We start from the raw sequence: 21,401 nt of genomic DNA, 5'->3' as shown, positions 1-21,401 counted from the left end.
CACTTTAATATTTCATGTTCGGCGATCACAAGATACTAAATCTGCAACACTTTCTGCTTCTCACACATGTTAAAAGGCCAAAGAACTGTCGGAATAACATGTGAAAACGTCACTATCAACGCCGGGCCGTAATTGACGACACATGTACTTCAGAGAGCGGAGTCAGTCAGTCACGTCAGCTTTACTGTCAGAAGTCACAGCGCAGTGATTCAGGGAGACAATTAAGGTTCCTGTGCAGTCAGCCATTCTCTGCCGCTCTCTAATCTAAGAATGAACGATCCCACGAGACGCGCAATCACACAAGCTGTATTGACTTCCATTATCACAATTGATGGCTTTTACACACATGTACACACACACACACACACACACGTCCGCACACAATCACACATGCGCTCGAACATACAAAACACACAGACTAACGCTTGTGTGTGTGTGTGTGTGTGTGTGTGTGTGTGTGTGTGTGTGTGTGGAACGACGGTCCTGTCAGCACCGGGAGTTTTCGAGAGCATCGATTCAGAGTGCGAAACACACATCTATGCTTAACACAACCAACTGAAATTACTATGATTATAGCATTTAGGCTTGTGGTCCCATTTCTATTCACCATATTACCAAAGAGGCACTGCTGACTCACTAATGACTATCATGCTGAGATTCAATTACCAAAGTGGAATACATGTCAGAATAAATAGAAATGATAAAGATGAATTCTGACATTTTTATGGAGGAGATTATGAGTGCATTACGAGCCCATTATAGGGACTTAGTCATTAAATAGAGAGATGCTGATAGGTTCTTGATACAGAATTCCATTTATTCGGCATACTGAGCATGCTCAGATTATAATCTTTTCTCTACTGAGTTAAAGAAAATGTCCATTTGAAACAACACAGTGAAACAAAACACATTAAGATGACAGTTTCCCTTAAGTGCAACACTAAAGGCAATTGTATAGCTATTTTATAAACTATTATATATACTATATATATACTATTAGACTCAGAAGAAAAATTGATTAGAGGCATGACGGACGATGGAGGCAAGCTGTGAATCAGGGTGAATCAGGGTGGAACAGGGTGGAACAGGGTGGAACAGAGTGGATCAGGGTGGATCAGGGTGGATCAGGGTGAATCAGGGTGGATCAGGGTGAATCAGGGTGAATCAGGGTGAATCAGGGTGAATCGGGTAGAAAAACATCTTGGATAAATTGTTTGTTTTTGTGCTGAAAGTAAAGCTCTTGGCAGTATTACCCAACACACACACACACAAACAGATACATTTGGTGTGTTATGATGTATTGGATTATACACACTTGATTCTCTCTCTCAGTGAATCATGTTCTCCTTTTGATTGATGGCTGGATCAACATTCTTGATCCAAGTATTTGATCTTGCAGGGGTGAATCTTCTTGCCCTATTTGGGCTGCATCCTTAAAGCAGTGTGTGTGTGTGTGTGTGTGTGTGTGTGTGTGTGTGTGTGTCTGCGTATGTGGGTGTGCAACCCTATCAGCAGACAAGAACATCAATATTGGACGATTCTGCAAAATCCTGGATAACGCTCAAGTTTTTTTTTTTTCATCCAGTGAAAATTCTCACATTCTACAATATCTTTGGATGGCAACTATTTTATGGTAGTGGTAAGGGACAGATCATAGCTGTAGAAAATAAACTATGTTTAAGGTATGCTTACATTTTAGGCAACTAAAACACTTGGCTAAGGTTAGAGAAAGATCATGATTACAGTTAGAAAGCCAAACGGAAGTTGCAGGATTGTGACAGGACACCAACTTCAGCCTCCTGCATGAAAGTCAGACATGTAAAGCTTTTTTTTTGTGGATACTGATGCTGTGTCACCTTAATGTGCCATTCCATATGTTTTTACTCTATATGTAGAGGTGTGTGAGTGTAGTGATATATTTAAGTATGGGTTTGCACAAACCGAATTATATCTGCAACTAGTTTGATAAACACCACAGCCCCTCATTCTTGTATGAATAACAGGACAAGTGTTCAGCTCTGTGAGGTTGCACTCAGGCACAGCGGTGTTTTGAGCTAAACGCTAATGTCAGCAAGCTAACATGCTCACAATGACAATGCTAACATGCTGAGGATCGGCTGGTATAATGTTTACCAAGTTCACCGTCTTAGTTTAAAGTGTTAGCATGCTAAACTAAGACAGACTAACGTTGCCTTCCATGAATATTCTAAAGGAAAATGAATATTCACTTCAAATGAAGTGATGTTGGACAGCCTGGAAGCTGTGACGAGCTCTTTGTAGACGCTGACAAAAGAGGGCTCTGTATTGGGCAATTTTTGTAACAAACAACCCAAGAGTCATATCTGCTTTCTACAGTGCTTGGCCAATTGTGCAAAGCTTTCAAAATGGGAAAATCCCTAACAAATAACTGAGGATCATAACTGAACAATGGCGGACAAAGTGTTCTGAGCTTGTACGGATTAACCTGCAGGGGGCCCTGAGGTAAAAAAAAACTGTTGCTGGGCCCTACTAACCACCAGGTTTCTCATACTCACTGTCAAATTTGTACAATTTATCCATACTGGAAGACTGCCAAGTCCCAGTTTTTCTGTGTGGTGATGTGATGAAAGAAATTTAGGAATATTAGCACAAAACTGAAATAATGGTCTTAAAACTAGATTTTGGCACCAGGATTCTCTGCATGGCAGGGCCTCAAGATCAGGTAATAAAGTGGGACTCCTCATAAGGTATTATCATTGTCAGTTGATATTGAATTTCAGTGGATCATCCTCCCAAATGTTCAATAAATTACGTCAAACCAGTCGACACACATTAAGCCTGAAGCTTTTTAGGGCCCCATTTGTGCAGTCTCCCACTTTGCACCGGTCGGTAATCCAGCTGTGGTATTGAGAATATCAGTAGCAGCTGGTTCCAATCAAAAAGGCAATGTGAGTTTGTTTGCGCATCCTAAAAGAAGAAAATGTGTTGTGAAATTGTATTATCTTAAAAACTGCTCCACAGTTTCCCCTGTCTTCCTCTCTCTCCTCATTTTCTTCCCCTCTCTCCTTCCCGTATGTGTCTGCCATGCCCTCTCTCCCTCCATCGAGCGTGTCCCCTGGGCCTGGCTACAAAACCTGAGATAGAAAGGCTGTGATGTATAATTCACACAGATCACTGACCCAGGAGGAGATACACAGTCTCTCTCCGCTGGCTTCCTCAACACAGCCTAGTGATTAGCTACAGTGTGTATTATTGTTAACATCTGTGAGTGTGTGTGTGTCAACGTGTGTGTCTGTCTTCACAGATCTGTGTGTGTTTGTGAATGTGAGTTCAAGGCAGGAGGAACGAATGTCAGCGAGCGCTTCTGTCGATGTGTCTGGTTTTGTGTAATGAGCTCTCCAAAACTCATCACATCTATGACACTTTGATTGTATACATTTTTCACACACACATCACCCAAGGCTGACATGATTTTTATGAGATCAGAAAAATTTAATCTGGTGGGAGTAATTGACCTAGCCAGTGGGGTCACTCGGCCTGTGTGTGTGTGTGTTTCTTTCAGATCTCATGTATCTTTCCCTATCATCTTAAGGTTAACAACAACTCTCCTCATTAACATCCACCTACGCATCTGCACACATGTACACAGCACAGCCTCCCCCTCCAGCACACACACACACACACACACACACACACACACACACACACGGTTTTCGTGATAAGATGGCGGTGGCTGATTACAGGGGGTTGTAGAAGGTGGTAATCAGTGATTACAGAGGTTGGTCTCGTTAGGGGAAATTATTCCATCTTCAGCGTCTCAGATGGAGATACAGCAGCTTTGTGGAGGGGCAGAGGTGGCAAGTATGTAGGCCTCCAGTTTGACAGGCGTAATGGGCTGATAACGCCCCAGTGCAATGCTTTCACTCAGGCAGAGTGTTCGTAATGTTCCACTGACAGCGTTCAACTTTGACGGAGGAGTTTTACAAAGCAACCTGCAAACACATCTTTGGACAGGAAGCGGTGACTATATTATATAAAATAAACCTAAATAAAAGCCCTACATTGTCAATAGGCGATACAACATGGAACACTACATGAGAAAATAAACTTGAGCTTCAACAGAAAGTTTATTATGTGATATGATAAAGAAAGTGATTAGCAGCATTAGAAATGATATAAAATAATTCAAAATTTGCTTAGGTCAGTGTGAAATGATTAAATCTGACAAAGTCCTTAATTGCTAGAAAACATCAGACAAGTTTGTTTGTCCGAAAATTTAAAGCAACTTCCTGTATGTTCACATTTTCTCTAACAAGCCTGCGGAAATACAGACTGTCCTGTTTCAGTTGCAAAGGAAGTAATGTGACAATTTCATACACCCATGTCCCATCTCCCACCAACTTCTTTTGACCATGAAGCCAATCTTCTTGAAAGAATAGTTCAACATTTTTTAGAAATATGATTATTTACTTTCTGTCTGTGCATTAAATATGGAGCTGCGATTAGTTTAGCTAGGTTAAGCATAAAGACAGGGGGGAAACAGCTAGCCTGGCTCTGTCCAAAGTTCAAAAGTATGTCTACCAACACCTCTACAGCCCAGTAACAAACATCCTGTTTGTTACTGGGCTGTAGAGGTGTTGGTTGACTACAAGAACAAAAATATAAAACCAGTATTTCTTGTATTAGGTAAAGTTACTTGCTGCTGTGTTTATATGCAAACCACAGCTGGGCACAGTGACCTCCTGTTGTCATAGTGAGGTTGTCAGACATCCAGTGTATAGCAGAGATAAACTGGGACTTGGAATTTCTCTATGCTTCCATTAATCTGCTTTTCACAGTAGACATTTTGACTTGTCAAAGCTGGAAAACACATGTGTAAATACTAACATTAACATTCCATTAATTGTCCCAGTAAACCAGAGCACTGAAACAGGCTTACCCACAGTAAATGCAATGCAGCCATCATAAATGTTAATAATTCCACCTGTGCTTTTCCTACTTTGACAAGTCAAAATGTCTAGCATGAAAAGAGTCGGTTATTTGTTTAGCAGTTATATCACAGAAATTCTCTTTATATACTTCTAATTTGCAACAACAAATACACTTTGGGAGAATCATTATGCCACCGGAATTACATTTACTAATAACAAACTTAGGAAACATTTTTAATGAACATATCTGCCAAGTCACAAAATGTTCTTAGCCTACCTAACTACACATGGGAACCCCGGTCTCCACCCACTCTTCCTATGACTTGTGTGCAGCACTGTTCAAATACGTTGCACCTCCCTCGTTAGGGAAAACATAATCCCAGCAACAATTACAATTCCATCAAACTCTATTTACCAAAACAATTTAGTGATATTTAATTGTCTAGGATGCAGGTTTGCACAGAACAGCACTTCACAACTACTTTGTTACAAAATGATTACAATATGTAACATTTTTTCTTATCCTGTATTATATGTTTATTTCTGACAGAACACAATATTAATAGTATGGTATGGTAGGTTAAATAGTATTGCTCTGTTTTGTACAATGCCTACTCTAGTCATTAGGGATGTGCAGAAAGCCCAGTATTTGTATTTGTATCTGTATTTGTTGAGGCAGCAAAATTATTTGTATTTGTATTTGAATAAAAGTGGAAAGAGGCTTAAAAATCCTGTTTTTGTTTTTATTACATTTTTAATTTTAGAAAATTAAAGTGTTACAATAAGTGTTCATAAATAAACTACCTTATGAGGGAGGTCCCTACACTGGGTCTTGAACTGGAGTCTCCCAGATCATAGACGACTGCGCTGACTACTGAGCTAAAACTTCATTGCAGACAGACCTCTAACTAACAAATATGTTTTCAAATATTTGTATGAAACAAATATTCGTAAAAAACCCATTATTTGTGCTTTGCCGAATAATGTATTTGTATTCCGGCACACTCCTACTAGTCATACTAAGCAACGATAATGACTATAACAAGAAAATCGAAACAAGTGGCTCACACAAAGAACCTTCTCTCAGGCTGTATTGATATTTATTGAACAAGCTGCTTTGGAAGGACAATCCTGCAAATAATTATGTCCACAAATAATTAGTTACCATTTGTATTTGCAAAACCTTTTTACAAAGTGTCAGCCACATTCAACTTTCCACCTGTTGTACTTTCTAAAGACACAGCAGGAATCTCATTGACTTCACTCTGTCTGACAAACTGGAGGGATACACATCAACATTTCCAGCCTCCTGTCTGTAACAACAGGGTTCTGCATAATGACACAGTGACTGGCTCTGTCCTTCTGGGATTGTTGTTTAGTCTACACAATATAACAACAGCCTTCCCAGCCTGTAAGGACAACTGCTGGGGTGTCAAGCGGGGGACAGTTTGAAAAAAGAAAAAAAGGTGTTGGAAGCTGACCCATTGGTCAGACAGAGGAGACGCAGAGGGGTTGTAAGTGTTGGAATCGATCCAGATAATTCCCTATATCCCCCTGCTTAGACTGAAAGAGATGATCAGTCTCACAGGAGAGAAAGCAAGTCACTACAAGGAGAAAAAACAACTCCAATGAAAAATCAGGCCCTCCATCACGGTACCATCCCTCTAAAAGTGTGAGCAGCTAGGTGAACAGACAGGTGAAGCGGCTATGTTGCGCTTTGATCTCTCTTAACTGTATATCCTTGCAGTTTAAACACAAAATATGGCAGGCCCTTGATATTAACCGAGGTTGGAATTTCATGTTTTAAGATAAGACTTGTGACTTCCGATGTCCTTTAACAAAAACAAGGGCACTTGAAATATCACCACACACAGCTCCTACCCGTTGAGAAAACCCATTAAAAAAAAAAAAAAGCGCTCAGTTTTCTCTTTTCGCACATTTTGCAGTTGCATGAGTCTCAAGGTCAATGCATGAAACTTGGCAGCCCTGCCTATAAAGGTTTCGCTACAATCTAGTAGTTAGAACAGACATGAAACATGATGTAACTGCAAGAGAGAAGAGAAGAGAAGAGAAGAGAAGAGAAGAGAAGAGAAGAGAAGAGAAGAGAAGAGAAGAGAAGAGAAGAGAAGAAGAGATTGTAGTTTCCAGCATGTAGCCTGTGAGCAGTTGGCTGTTCGTGCACCTCCTGTCGACTGGTCTTTAAGCAGCTTCAGGCAGTATAACGCCCACATCTCAGCCTACCAAGGTGAGCTCTCTGGAGGCTTCCTGAGCTACCTATTTTTAGAATTTTTATTACTTTATATTGGTTTTATCTTTTTTTTTTTTTACCATGGCAACCAATAAAAGTTGTTTATATTACAGCAAGTCTGAATTCGTCTCACACACTGTAAGAAGTTGTGCTGGCTATCGGTGGTGTTTCCTTTTATTTCACAGCTCAAGAGGTATCAACTTTTATTTCACAAGTCTCTGCAGAGCCTTACGTTGTCCCCCTACAGCAGGTCTTTATCTGCCACGATAACAGAGGTTTGATGTGTCGGGAAGCACAAGAGCCGCTCCCCGGCTGCCCCGCTACCTCCGAAACCCCCCACATCCCTGCCTCAGCTTCACACATCAACCAATTAAAATGGTATCCTAGCAACCCCAGTCAATATGTCCCTAAGCAACACCATTTTAGCAGTATGCATGTAATGATATCTGAGCAGCAGACCTCTTACACTGAGAGGAACATATTCCTTTTAAATGTCTCTTCTCTTTTCTCGCTCTTCTGGTTTCCCACTATCTCTCTCACGGCTGTGTTAAGTCAGCACGCATACACACACACACACACACACAAACACAAACACAGGACACATATGCGCACACACTCAGCCAGCCTGTTTTTTCTCAGTTGTTACTCTCCTCTGGCCCCGTCCTTTTTTCACTGTACCATCTTAACTTCCTGATGTGATTAAGACATCCCAGCTGCAACACTAGCTGACTGTAGAGAGTTCAACCTTGTGTGTGCACAGTGTGTGTGTGTGTGACTGAACACTAATGGTGGACTAGTACGGCTGACCACCCGCTGCTCTTCCTCTGGAGACATCTACCAGTCCATTAGCAGGACACTAACCTGATACTCACAAACACACACTTACACACTCTGCACCATCAGCATTCTACTGTAGCGACTTACAGCATGAGAAGAAATATAGAGATTTGAACGTACAGTATGTCCAAGCTAGTGTGGAGAACTAAGTCTATTAATTAATAATATCAAGTAAATAACAATAACAGCTCTTGATTTTTGATGAGAGTGTAATGAGAGGTGTGGCTGTGATCCAGAGGAGATAAATCAAGAATGGAATAAAAACATTCCAGTGAGCCAAATGTGGAAGGAATATATATATATTTCTTCCACATCTCCCAAATATATATGTATATTTTTGCAGGGTTCTTGAAGTGTTTGGGTTTCTGGCATGGTTTTAGTGCTTTGTGGTCCATGTGTGTTGTTTATGTTGCTTTTTCATTAAACCACATTTAGGGTTAATATTTTACACTGCACTGTTACTTTTATTCTCTTGTTTTATCTGTCTTATTCCCTTTTTAGCTTTTTTTAATTTCCAAATTTAACACTTTTTAATTGTTTTTATATGTCTGTTTACTTGTGTTGCTTTTATATTCTGTTTTAATGCCTTTCATGCTCTATGTAAAGCACTTTGAATTGCCTTTTGTAGATGATGTTCTTTTCTATGTTCAATCATGGTAATGTAAAATCCTCATGCTAACTATCCAGTTTCTTGTCCGCTTCCTTTATGTAATACATTTACTGTAATTAAAAGAATTAAAGCAAGAACTGAGTCAAACAGACATGAGGTCTGAAATTGTTTTGCTACTGCAGACTTTTACCAATTTCCACAGAAAACTTGGAGTTAAGTTTCACATTCCCAATCATACTTTCAGATATTAACCTTCTTACTGTTTACTGATCACTTTCAGTTGTATCGGCGCTAAGGCAAACCAAATACTTCTTGCTACTTTACATTTAAAGTTTTGCGTTGGTGAACCAGTAGGAGGCTTTCATTGTGAATGCTGTCAGCTTGTTAGCAATGATATTTTTCTTCATATAGTCATCTTCTGTGCTATTGGGTCAGAGGATGAGTTTAAATACTGCAGGGAGAAAGAGTAAAAAGCAGTAACAGCCACAGTAAGCTGCAGATGACAGACTGTACTGTGGCTTGTGTGAACCAGCACACCTATAACAAGGTAAACAGCCTCTTTTACTGTGCTGTGCCATGTTGAAAACACTAGCACTGTGCCAGCACGCCTCGAATGATCACGGTCACAGCTCAGCTTGGCACAAACATCCCCATCCTTATCAAAAAATGGGATTTATCCAAAATGTATCTGAATTAAAGCCACTGTGTATAGAATTTGAAAGCACCTTCCAGTGGTAGTATTGAAGCAGACACTGGATGCACGCCAGTACCCCCCTCCCCCCACTGATCCAACCCAAGGACATTGAGATAAATAAGCTGAAAACCACACAGAGACAGTACCAATTTTACCAAAGATTGTATGATTTTTTTGGTATGATTTTCCTACAAACAAACACTAACAATATGAGAGTAAAACGGCAGGCTATAACCACATGAAAATTTGTTAAATAAATTTGAATTTGGGGTAGCTCATCATCATAGGGGACAATCGTCTTTGCAGTCAGAATTGAAGGATGCTAGCAAAAGTAAATACATTCCCAACCATTTGATTTTTTGGAGATCTAACTGGTGGCGGTGACAGTTGGAAGTGTGGAAGTGGTTAACAGCAGGCAACGTGCCTGAGTTTGTTTCTAAACAGAAGGCGAGCCCACTAACAGGCATCAGAAACATACAGACTCTTCAGATATCATGCCAGCTTCATCGGCCTTCAGAGAGACGAGAATGTAAGAAGGCGAGGAGGATGATGGGGGTTGATGGCAGGGAGAAACAGTAGGAGGGCGAGAAGGTGCTCGAGGAAAGGGAGATAAGATGAGGGAGGAAGGGAGGGAAGGAGGAGGGAAGCAGGGAAAAACTGGAGTGAGGAAGAGTGGAAGAGGAGAGCGATAAAGCGGTTGAGGAGAGAAGGATGTACTGTACGTTCTGTTGAGCTTTTTTTTCATTTGTGTTTTACTTTCTAACTCGACTCCGTATTAAATCTCTAAGTGGAGTTTCTGTCTCTCTGTTCTCCTTTCACCCAATTACCCATCAACCCCTCTCTCTCTCTCTCTCACACACACACACACACACACACACACTGACTCTCTCTTTCTCACTCCTACAGAACTCTGCATTATTCATGCTTTGGGTGTAACCTCATCAGTCAACACACACCCGGCTGACAACACAACACACACTGCTAGTTTTCTCTCTCACTCTTACTTTCTCTCACACACACACACACACACACACACACACACACACAAATTATTCATGTCCACATCATTAACAGTTGTGGGAGACACTGAGGATGCAGTCAGTCTCATACTTGCTGGATTTGTTGGTCACATGTTCACCTTCGCTCTGTGCAGAACAGCACCTTGACAGAGTAAACGGGGGACAGGGCAGGCATACATACATACATACATACATACATACAAGACGCTTTAACAGTGACACGCTGGCTGCTGCATTGTTGCTCCAAACCTGAGAGAAGCTGACTGGAAGTACTCTGTAACGCTAATGTGGGATAGATAGCGAGGAGGGGGAGGGCTGTATGATAGCTAATATTGTTACGGTACAGACTCATTTCACTGAAAGAGATGCAAGTGATTAATGTGATGTGAGAAAGGCTTCTTAAAAATGTTTTTTCCTCCTATGAGTAATATAGTAAATTGATGTCAGATACCTTTAAGTGTCTTGTATGACTTTCTTGTCACTGAGCAGTAGAGTATTCGTACACACAAGTGAGATGAGACAAATTTCAATTGAAATAAGTATTTAATGAAGATGTAGAGAGCTGTGTGATGTGAGCAGGGAGCAGAGATGACCAAAGCAGAACATCTGTGCTGCTCGATGGTGAATGAGGCTCCAGGAGACATGTGGGGAAAGACAAGAGATTTGGAGTCTAATAGTAGCCTAAGCGTGTCGTATACAATGCACTTATCTCCATATATTTAGGCAAAAAACATTAAAAACAGCTATTTGAATGTGGCTATGATTGGCAGGAGGCAGGGAGTGAAGAGAGAAAGTTTATGATGGGTAGGATGAGCGGATCAGATCCAATCAGATGTAAAGTAAGCCTGTAGGTACTGAAATGAAAAATACGTCCAAATGAATGACAAATAGAAGTGTTTTCTGACCTGATGCCACTGACAGCAGAACATCATTTGTTGAGTGCTCTTCTGTGTTAACGTCCGATGTTTTGGTGACCCGTCTGTCCACCCCGACCTCCGCCATACGTGGACTTTGTCGCTACATAACATAACCCCATTTCCTCTTTTGTTCCTGTCATAATTACTACAGCAGCGTGAGGGCTTCGCCGGGAAATAAACGTAGTTTAGTTTTGGTGAACTTGTTGAAATAAAAACACATTTTGAGAGAGATGTAATGACACCTGAACTAAGATTTTTTTATCAACATTCACAAGCAAACACCGTGTACGTTCTCCTACAATATATGGCAGTTTTTGCAAGCAGCACTTTGTTTTTGTTTGTATCTGAAATCTTGAAAACAAGAGAAATACAAAGGAGAAATACTACAGTCATGATCTTCACTTTCATTGTGAGGAATTTGTGTAAAGGTTAACATTTTTCAACTTTGATGTCCTTTTTTTGCACCACAGATCAGTCCCACATTGCCTGGAATCTGAATGCAAAGAAATTCTTTTTGCCTAAACTAACCAAAGAGTGTCGACAAATAAGCATACAAACGCAGTGAGAAGTGTGTGTGTGGGGGTGTCGTGCGATTTGTTCGCTATGTGTGAGTCTTTACTGTACAGCTTCCATGCAAAAAATGTTTCCGCTGAACATGATTAAAGCAGGAATCTGAGTAATAATCACATAAAATATTACATGAAATAGATATGCTAGGCTAGACTGAAGTGAAACGTTTTAGTGACTCTAAGTGACTTATCACTCAGAGGCTGAAAGATAAAACATGTTATCAGTCTCACTGATGGAGCTGCTACATCCTCCTTATCCACACAGTGACAGCAGCCATGAGAAAGATGTCGGAGCTGCGTTTCTGACCTCCGGCACCTCTTTCTCTCAGTGTTGGACCTCTTGCCTCCTCTCAAACTCCTATTCTATTCTATCTCCTCCTACACTTCCTTCAGCTCCTTGTTTGCTCCTTCACTCTTTGCTTAATGTCTTTTATCTCTTCTGTCTTCCTAACTCTACCTCTTCTTCCCCTCTTCCAGTCAGCTCTCTGCATTTATTTTCTATCTCTCTGCCCTGTTAAATTCCCTCCTCACCCTAACTTCTCTTCATCAGTAACTCCCTCATTTGCCTCCTCATCTCACTGCCTGATTCTAACTTCACTTCTCTACCCATCTAGCACACTGGCTACAGCATCCTGCTCCTTGGTTACCAAGGAAACGGTAACCTTGGTGACCAAGTTCTAGAGGCTGGAGGGATGCACTTGCTATCAGGGTTGACATCGCTTAGCGATACATGTGTACATAAAATATATGTTTGGGATGTTGTGATTACAGGAATGCCCCAGACTGAACTGCTGACACCAGGTGGCTACGTCACACACACACACACACACACACAAGCTTCACAAACACACACTCAGGACAACACACTACCACAGGAGCGATAAAACTACCGGGGGACATTCACTGATTTGTAGTCATTAAACATGCCATGTATGTAATTTATAAAGTGCCCTCACATTCTGCGGCAAATTAGCTCTCATATCATGTTGAAGGCATGTAATAAGTCTCCTGATAATAGTTCATCTGTGCTAATTGTACTTGAAAATATAAATAAACAGATATTGGATGTGTTTTGGTGTGCAATGTATCTTCATCTTTTAAACTCACTATTTCTATTATGACACTGCCATGGGAAAAAAAATAGTCAGTAGTGAAAATCCTCATATGATTTTTTCAGAGATGATTTTTTTTCCCTCAATTAAAAAGTAATCAAAAATGTATGGAGCCCCAAAAATGAGAAAAGGTAATAAAAGTTATCAGACAAGTCAAAAACTTACAGTACTCATAAATAATACTATTAAATAATTCAAATGGAGTGTAAAATGAAAAAGCTTTACACATTTCATTTTACCTCCAATCTGTTGATAAAAGATGTAAAAACTTTATTTGCCTCCTTTAGTTTTTTTCTTTTTTTTTGCTTGCCTTGGCACACATTCAATCGTTTTATTTATTTATTTATTCACTATCTTCCCCAAGCAACATCAACATCCCATTCCCATTTTCCTCATCACATCTATCTCCAATTTTCATTATGCTTATATGATAATTAGATGGGTGCGTCCTTTATTGTCCAGGGCAGGAAGTGGTCCAGGGTGGGTGGTTGGCTTTTTCTTTTTTTTTACCAACTGATTGAGGGTCAAAGAAAAAGTATATATCCTTTTTTTTACAACCCATTTTAATTATTTATCTAACAGTATCATTTATTGATGTATTCAGTTATATTTTTGACTTTTCTGATCTTACTGAGGGAATTTTCACAAAGAAAAAAAGTTCAAGAACACAAGCTCAGCATTAACAGTGCAACACTTCACCAATGCATTTACAACATACTGTACTGCATATGCACAATCTTCATCCAAAAGCCCATTAAATCCTAATGAATAAGTGATGAATGCAACGCAAACTGACCCACCAACAATCACATCGTACCCACTGATGGAGCTGGCTGAGATGTTTAACACATTGACTTCGGTTTCTTCATTTTATTCATCACCATTTTCACTTCCTGTCATGATCTCGCCGACCCCCTGTCCTCTCCTTATCTTTACCTCTCCTCTTTTTCCCTGTTAACCTTTCTCCTCTTCCCATTCTCCTCCATCGATCTTCCTCCCTTCTTAACTCTTCTCCTCTCGCTCACGCGTCATTGTGTACGGATCAGAACGCCTCCCTCCCCGTGATCCGCTTCACCTTAATCTTCATGAAGAAAGGAGAGGATGAGGTGGGGGAAGCTGCAGTGGCTGGTGCGGGTGGAGAAGACAATAGAGTGGAGATGAAAGAGGAGAAGATGAGAGAAAACAGAGGCGAGAAGAAGAGGATGTGGGCAGGAGGAATCAGATGAGAGCCAGCTAAAAAGCTCATGGAGGGTCACTCACCGGCATGAAACAATTTCCTGAATAGATTTTGAAAAAAAAGACAGGCTTAACAAGATTTGAGTCTGAGAGAAGCTGTGTGTGTGTGTGTGTGTGCACCAGTAGTAGTAGTTGTCAATGAGTGTGTTGGCTCACTTGGTGAAAGCTTGAAAAAACTAAAGTGCTAATGAGAGTGGCTCATTAAACGCAGCATTTATACAGGACAGACAGGACAGGAGATTTAATGAATTCTCCCACTTCGCCTTTTGTCTCCTGCTTCAGCTCTCATCACCCCCAACACACACACACACACACACACACACACACACACACACACACAAACACACTCCTCATGGGAGAGGCCTTTACTTATCTCCACCTGCTGGAGAGCCAATTAAAATTGTTTTCTGGACCCACTTCTGACTCTCATAGTATCATAAAAGCTAAACAAAAAAAGAAAAAGGAAAAAGTTGAAAGAACATTGGATTTGAAGCATTTCAACACATTTCCTCAATCCCTGTGGATTATATATTTGTTCTCTGACGCTGTCAGAATCTGGAGATTCAGAGCTGTCGTTTGGGAATGTGAGATGATGATACGGTAGTTAAGGAGTCAACATGCAGAGGAGCTTTCTTAAAATCCTTCATGGCAAACAAAGTCAGCCTTTCCTTTGCTAAAGTTTTCTCTTAAACTTTCTCCAGCGCTCATCAAGCTCAATCATCATCTTTGATCTCATTCACAAAATCAGGGACTTGCTCTTAGAAGATGACTGCTGCCAGAGGAACACACTTCTCATGAGAAACTACAGTAAAGTGTTAAACTGTCAAGAAGACGTCAGCGATGTCCACAGTCTGTCCTGCATGTGCTGCTGGATGACGACATGAGTGAGATCTGCTTGCAAATACTAAAAACTTTGAAAAAAGTTCGCTGACTGATCTCTTGTCTAATAAGCAGTCTCAATGTAGACTGACATCAACTCAACCTGTCTCCATGACAAGTGTCCCTAAAGTAGACTGCCTCCATGGCAACTGTCACCGCCTGCAAAGAACTCTCGAGGCGATGTCATGCTGACATGAGCTGCAGTGAGATGTTATGTGCAAAGTTAACAGTTGAAACTATAAATATGAAAATTTCAGTAAAATAAAGACAAAGTCAAACAATGTGAAGTTAGTGACCAACAGTAGAGCTATGGAATAATGTTTTTATGAGTGGATCCCAGTTTTATATGTTTTGTATGCATGCTGTTGTATGTGCCTGAGGACACACATGCACAAACAAACTAGTTCACTTGTACAGGGGTTGGACAACAGATGTAGACAACGCAGGTTTCAAAATTCTAGATAATATCAGCTTTGCAAATGTTTTATGAGAAAGAAAATGCATTATATATTCTGGTGAGAAACAGAAACATTGTTTGTCTACAAGAAAACAGGATTTCAACTTATTTCTACGTTTTTAGAGTTTGTCCAACTTAGAATTTTCACTTCTGTTGCAGATAACTTACTCTAAGATGTTCACTCCAACTTCGAATATGACATTGTCTTTCAGCTTTCACTTCTGAGAACTATGTTTTTGCTAACCTGTAGTGGTTTAACTTGTGATGTAGAAGTGTACTCCAGGGTGTGTCAGGACACTGTGACATCACTGCTGGGTGTGGTTACAGGTGCAACAGAGCTGAGACTTTCAGACAAAGTAGTGAAGCACTGCTTTTCAGACCGTTACTTTTTAAAGTTCATGTAAAAGACTTCTTTTAATTTAAAGTTCAAGTAATCAAATTTAAAAGAACCTCATATCTGTAAATGATGCCCTGCTGGATTTTTCAGCATGTAGTTGAGCTTGATTATCATTTATGTGTACTTTATCACTATCAAAACAGTTTCATACGTGGTCCCTCATAAGCCGCGGCATGTAACTGTTACAGCCTCTGCTTCTTTTCAAGGAACCACATTCAGACCAGGATTAATGTTGATGGATGTGACACCTGCACATGTAGAAAGAATGCTGGGAGTGACTGAAGTGATTGAAGCGGTTACTTCATCATGATTTGCATTGTTTTGCTTTGGACTGGACAGTAGATCAGGATCCATTCATTCAACAAGTGTGTTGAGGGCATTTACATCCTCATAACACATTTGCAAAGGCACTCACTTGTGTTTGAACAAGTAACTAGTTTGGTTTGTTGGAACAATTGACTTTTTAAGGGGGACGTTATGCTTTTTCTGGTTTTCTGTTATTTATATATTGTTACGATGTCGGCTATCTATGTTAAACATGGTGAAAGTTCCAAAACTTGAGGTTAACATATATAGAAATGCTCCCTGCGAGTCAAAAGCCAGGGCTTCAACCTACTCTGAATGTTTTCTTTGCAACATTTTTTTCCAGCTCGTTGCACATGCCCATAAATGACCATCCATTCCATAGCCTTGGTTGCTAAGGTTAACGCTAAGATTTTACCATGCGTTGTTTGTGTTGTCAACTCTCATATTTCAGATCTGATTATGACTCAAACATGTACAAATGTAATAGATAAGTTGACATTTCGAGTAAAGAATGAGTAAAAGTAGTGAAATCCTACTACTATAGTTTATTGCATGGTTTGTTAACGTAGCCTTCAGAGCCAGTGGATATCTGCCAAGGGACAGCTTCCGAGAGTTGGCTTATCAGGAAGACGGCCTTAAAGAGACAGGAGCTAAACAGCCTGTTTCAGACAGAGGCTGAACTTAGCCAGAGGCTGCATAAAGGGTCAGTATGAGTTAAATAAGGAGTTTTTTTTTTAAATTCTAAATCATGCAAAGATATTCCAGCAGAGCCATTGATAAAATATATAGACCTGGAAATGTACATACATGTCCCCTTTAATGTTGAAATGTTCTAAATGTTGAACATTTATATTTCAATGTCCAAAGAACACAAGTTGGCTTTTTTTTTTGAATAGTTTTTGACGACATTAGATTTTATACGTAAAACCACTTTTAAGTGTTAATGCACTAATAGGTCACTATAATGGGCATGCAATATACAGTTTATCCATCTCAAATCTCTGATGTAATCTCACCATCTAAAGATAATTATGTCTTTGAAATAACTCTACGGCTTCTTTTGTGCGTTATAGGATAATTACAGCTAATACCTGGATGGATCTGATGAGAGGTCAGAGGTGATTTGTGCTTATTAATCACCACTAATTACTTTATGATCAGCTCATTTGCAGAATCTTGTGATCCTCTTAAGACAGCACCGACGACTGCTTCCACTAATTGATACCTTGACAGTCAAAATAATGAATACTGCATGAAGTGAACGGAAATATCACATTTGCATGAATTATTACTGTGTTGGTTGTCCCTCTGGGAGCGTGAAGGGAAGGATGATGGGCGATGGTGACACAGGCAGAGTATCGGTATCTCTCTGCAGCTGCGTGGCTTACAGCTGTGGATGTCAATCTGTGTCTGAAGGGACACAAATTCAAATAATTTATATTCTAGTAAGAAAAGGGAGTTTATGCAGGTATTGCACTGGCTACAGCTTGTAATTTTATTTATCCTGTCCTATCCATTGCAGAGACTTGGCAAGGTTTTTGCACCACGGGAAAGCCAATACTGCTGGGGTGTAAATTTCAGCTGAATAATCTGGAGACCAATTTTATTCTTACTGCAAACTGCCTTCAGGATCCAACCAAGTGCTTTAAAGAAGAAAAAAAAAAGCCTCTGTACAGTAGGTAACTGAGGAGTACAAAGTCTACCTTCCTATTCCACTAATTTTTTCTCCTGTGTCTATATTCATTGAGGTAGATGGTGAGCTAATCAATTCTCACTGGGCTCTAAAAGTGCCAGGGCTCAGTCTACAGCATTCTGCCCAAGCTAATATCACGCTCTGTCCTTTAGGTCCACCCACTCCACCTCCTCACATCTGCCTCAATTGGGAGATTTTCTCCAGTTTTTTAAATGGATGTTGTCTCAAACCCCTTTTTAAAAGTTAAAAAAAAACCCAAAACCCCTGCTTTACTGGTTTCTTATTCAAGACACATTGATTACAATCACTTAATATATCTTCAGATATAAAATATGGGATGTTTTATCTTTTTTGAATATGACAGAATTAGAGAGACAGAGAGAGAAAGGAATACAGCACATGGGAGAAAAGGCTGATGAATAATGAGGGTACAGAAAGGAGGCAGTGTTGAAGAAAAAGAGAAGTGCAGGAGAATAAGATAAAGAAATGAACCATTTTAACGGGTAATTTTAAACTGAAACATATGCAGCTATTACTGCCAGCCTAGCCACTTAGGCTATTAGTCCTACTTGTGGATTAGCACTTAAACATTCCACTTAGACGTTTGCTGTGGAGCTGATAAGCCCCCAGCCTTTGAAGAGGCCCCCTTTAAAACAAGAATTGGCTGACCATGAAACATTCAAAGTTTTGCTTTAATGGTATGAAGAGTGATTTTGAGTTAGAGAATGGGTAGTTAATCAGCAAGAATTACTTGTCGAAATATTCAGGAGGCGGACAAATTTCATATTTTAAAAGTTTTAATGTGTTTTTTTCATGTGATATTATATATAGCAGGCTGAAACAATGCTGCTACCATCGCTAACAGTACTTCAGTTTTTCAAAGTATCCATCTGTGGATGCTTAAGGACATGAGCAACATTGATATTTTTCCCCTAACCCTGAAATCTAGCAAATAAAACTTCATAACTAATTTTACAAAATGCCTAAGTAACGTGTGTGTTTTAAATCAGCAGCCAAAAGCTCAGAGACAAACTTGGTTTCCTCCAGACAGCTAGTGGTCTATATGGCTTCATGCACATGGTTGTAGGTACAGGGTGTATACATTTAAGTGAAGTTCTGATTGCCTTAGTTTCAGATGGTCCTGTGGACTGAAGATAACGCACATGAACCAAACCATCAGTAATGCTCCAAAATCTCAGCCTACAGTACAGCAGATAATGTGTGAACTTGCATTATAGACTTAAACTTTATGAAATACTTGACTTGTTGTGCTTTCTGCTGATGCAGAATACACATGAAGGTGGGACTGGCCCTTCAGTAGTTTAGAGTGGCGTGCAGTGGCTTGTTTAGCTGTCTGCCTGTGCCTATTTCCGTACTTCCAACAGACACTGGCTTTAACCACAGTGCACAGATAAGCCAACTCTTCCAGGTAACTGATTTTCATAATTTACTATTTCTTAATTTTATTTTTCCTTTTAAATCCATTAAAATCTCACAATACTGATTCCAACACCTCAAAACAGGGTCCTGACACCAAGTATCAGTCCAATACCAGTGCTCTCTTTTTTACAAATTCATTTTTATTCAAGGTAAACATGAAGCCAGGGATTGCTGTGCTATTAAAAACTGAGTTGGTGGCCCTCTAAATAAATATGACTGAAAGCAGAACAACTGAAGCAGCAGCAGCAGAGAGAAAGAAGGTGAACACAGTGTGCAGCGACACTATGGCCTCCAATCTCTGCCTCTCTCTGCAGTAAAATTTACCGTAGCCTTGCCATCTAAAAACACACACACACACACACGCACACACGCACACACACACACACACAGATACACAAGACCTCCACCAATATTTGACTGGTCAGCAATGTATCAGCTTCAGTTTGGCTTTTTGACTCTTTGAGTCGGTCTACTCCCTACACAGCACTGTTGGAGCTCTTCCACACTGACCGCAACACACAATATCATGATATCACAATGTCCAAGAGAGAGGGGGAGAGATTGTGTGTGTGTGTGTGTGTATCAGTCAATGTTATGGGGAAAAGAACAGTATGAATGACAGTGAGAAGAAGACAGAGCACAAGAGATACAGCGAGCAACAGAACAAGAGACACAGTCAACTGATTGATTAAACAATGGACGCTCATTAGAGAGAAACTAGCCTGAGGTTGTGTGTGTGTGTATGTGTGTATGTGTGTGTGTGTGTATGTGTGTTTGAGTGCTGCTGAATGGCCTGCAGCGAAAAGAAAGATAAAGACAGAGAGCTGGTGGATAGAGATATAGACACACACAGAGCAGCCACAGTGCTGCGCACACACACACACACACACACTACACACACACACACACACACACACACACACACACTACACACACTACACACACGTAGCAGAACTCCAACATGAACATGGATGTGGGAGTGTGGCTGTGGACTAGCTGCTATATATAGCACATGGGGAAAAACTAGGATAACACATTACTATTCTCCAGCTGACTGCCACACACACACACACACACACACACACACACACATCATTACTCCTGACTTGCAGGAGCAGACACAGTGGATTGTTCAGTATGTTTGGAGGGTCATATGTGAACGTTCTGCTTCCACATCTGTACAGCTGATGCAGAAATCACACAAGCATTCACACACACACACACACACACACACACACACACACAGTATTGACAAGTTGTCATGACACTGGAGTTTATTGGTGCCAAACAGAACACATGTTGTGTATTGTCAAGCTGCTGATCATTCCCCTGTATTTGCACGGTATCATTTCATAATTAGGTCGTCAGCAACACTACAGTTCATATGTGAGAAGGCTTTAAAATTCAGGCAGGATATTCTGATACTAACACACTGCTCATCACTGGAGAATGATCTTAAAATGCGATTATGATTGGCTACAAGCAAAAATGGTTGAGTTATATTGACTTATATATCGTGAGTTCACGATTGTAAGGCAACTACTGTAGCATATTTTCAATTTCATCGACCCCACACATTATTTACAATTGAACACATTTTAATTATGGTTATGTACATTTTTATCTTCAAGTCTGCCAAGGTTTCATTTCCTTCTTGCCTATTATAAACACAACATACTGCAGTTAATGCTTAAAGGCATAGTTTGACATTTTGGGAATAATACGCTCATTGGCTTTCTTGTCGTGAGTTGATTAAACGTTCTCTCTCACGCACTCACTCTTACCTTCTTGGTGAAGTCCATGGCTTTGAGGATGGAAAGGTTGAGCGTCTCCAACGAGGCCAGAACTCCCTCATAGTCCCCCATGTGTTTGGCAAAGTAGTCTGTGCACACACACATTACATACACACATGCAAATTGGCACATTACAAGATTTATCCAACTTTTAGTCATAGTTAGCTGAAAGTAGCTGAATTTATATCATATATTTTAAAGAGAAATAATTGCATTTCAACTGAGAAGTATTTTTAATAATAGATAAGAGTGAGAATGAGGGCAGCAGGAGGGAGGAGTGAGTG

General features: G+C 40.2%; 1 protein-coding gene across 3 annotated transcripts in view; it reads right to left on the bottom strand.

Moving 5' to 3' along the window:
* necab2 (N-terminal EF-hand calcium binding protein 2) overlaps positions 1-21,401 on the bottom strand; it is a 135,399-nt gene that overhangs the window by 68,366 nt on the left and 45,632 nt on the right. For all 3 annotated transcript variants that reach the window (XM_044356666.1, XM_044356667.1, XM_044356668.1), the window contains exon 5: positions 21,109-21,206. In XM_044356666.1, the coding sequence (XP_044212601.1) occupies positions 21,109-21,206 (98 nt within the window). The remainder of the gene's footprint in view (positions 1-21,108; positions 21,207-21,401) is intronic.

Source organism: Thunnus albacares, chromosome 7, assembly GCF_914725855.1.
Source record: "Thunnus albacares chromosome 7, fThuAlb1.1, whole genome shotgun sequence".
NCBI classification, from domain to species: domain Eukaryota; kingdom Metazoa; phylum Chordata; class Actinopteri; order Scombriformes; family Scombridae; genus Thunnus; species Thunnus albacares.
Note: the sequence above shows the minus strand (reverse complement) of the source record. Positions and strands in the feature narration are given on the sequence as shown.